Genomic DNA, 293 nt, shown 5'->3' with positions numbered 1-293 from the left:
CATCCTGCAGACGCTGCACGCACTGCACCGCCCGCACCTGTACCCCCAGTTTGCCGCAGGACCTGCTGCAGGCACCCCACTCCTCGGCCACCCAGCTGCCAGGGCAGGAGGAAGGGGCAGGGGGAAGATGGACACGGTGAAGGTGTTAGAGGTGATGCCCGTGCTGGGAATCAACCGATGTGGTCCCAACACAGCCCCCAAATACCCCCGTAGAGGGGATAAGAGCACAGCCGGGGAGGACTTACACTGGCTGGGAGCACTCCTGGAGGTTACACCGCCGCCGGATCGGCTTC

At 64.5% G+C, this 293-nt stretch overlaps 1 protein-coding gene across 1 annotated transcript in view; it reads right to left on the bottom strand.

Moving 5' to 3' along the window:
- The window catches only part of LOC104165112 (A disintegrin and metalloproteinase with thrombospondin motifs 14-like), a gene marked incomplete at both ends in the record, with an annotated part of 10017 nt that overhangs the window by 1949 nt on the left and 7775 nt on the right, over positions 1-293 (bottom strand). The window contains 2 exons of the mRNA XM_009704662.1: positions 13-95; positions 246-289. Coding sequence (XP_009702964.1) covers positions 13-95; positions 246-289 — 127 coding nt within the window. The remainder of the gene's footprint in view (positions 1-12; positions 96-245; positions 290-293) is intronic.

Source organism: Cariama cristata, unplaced genomic scaffold (genome assembly GCF_000690535.1).
Source record: "Cariama cristata isolate BGI_N322 unplaced genomic scaffold, ASM69053v1 scaffold2627, whole genome shotgun sequence".
Lineage (NCBI taxonomy): Eukaryota > Metazoa > Chordata > Aves > Cariamiformes > Cariamidae > Cariama > Cariama cristata.
Note: the sequence above shows the minus strand (reverse complement) of the source record. Positions and strands in the feature narration are given on the sequence as shown.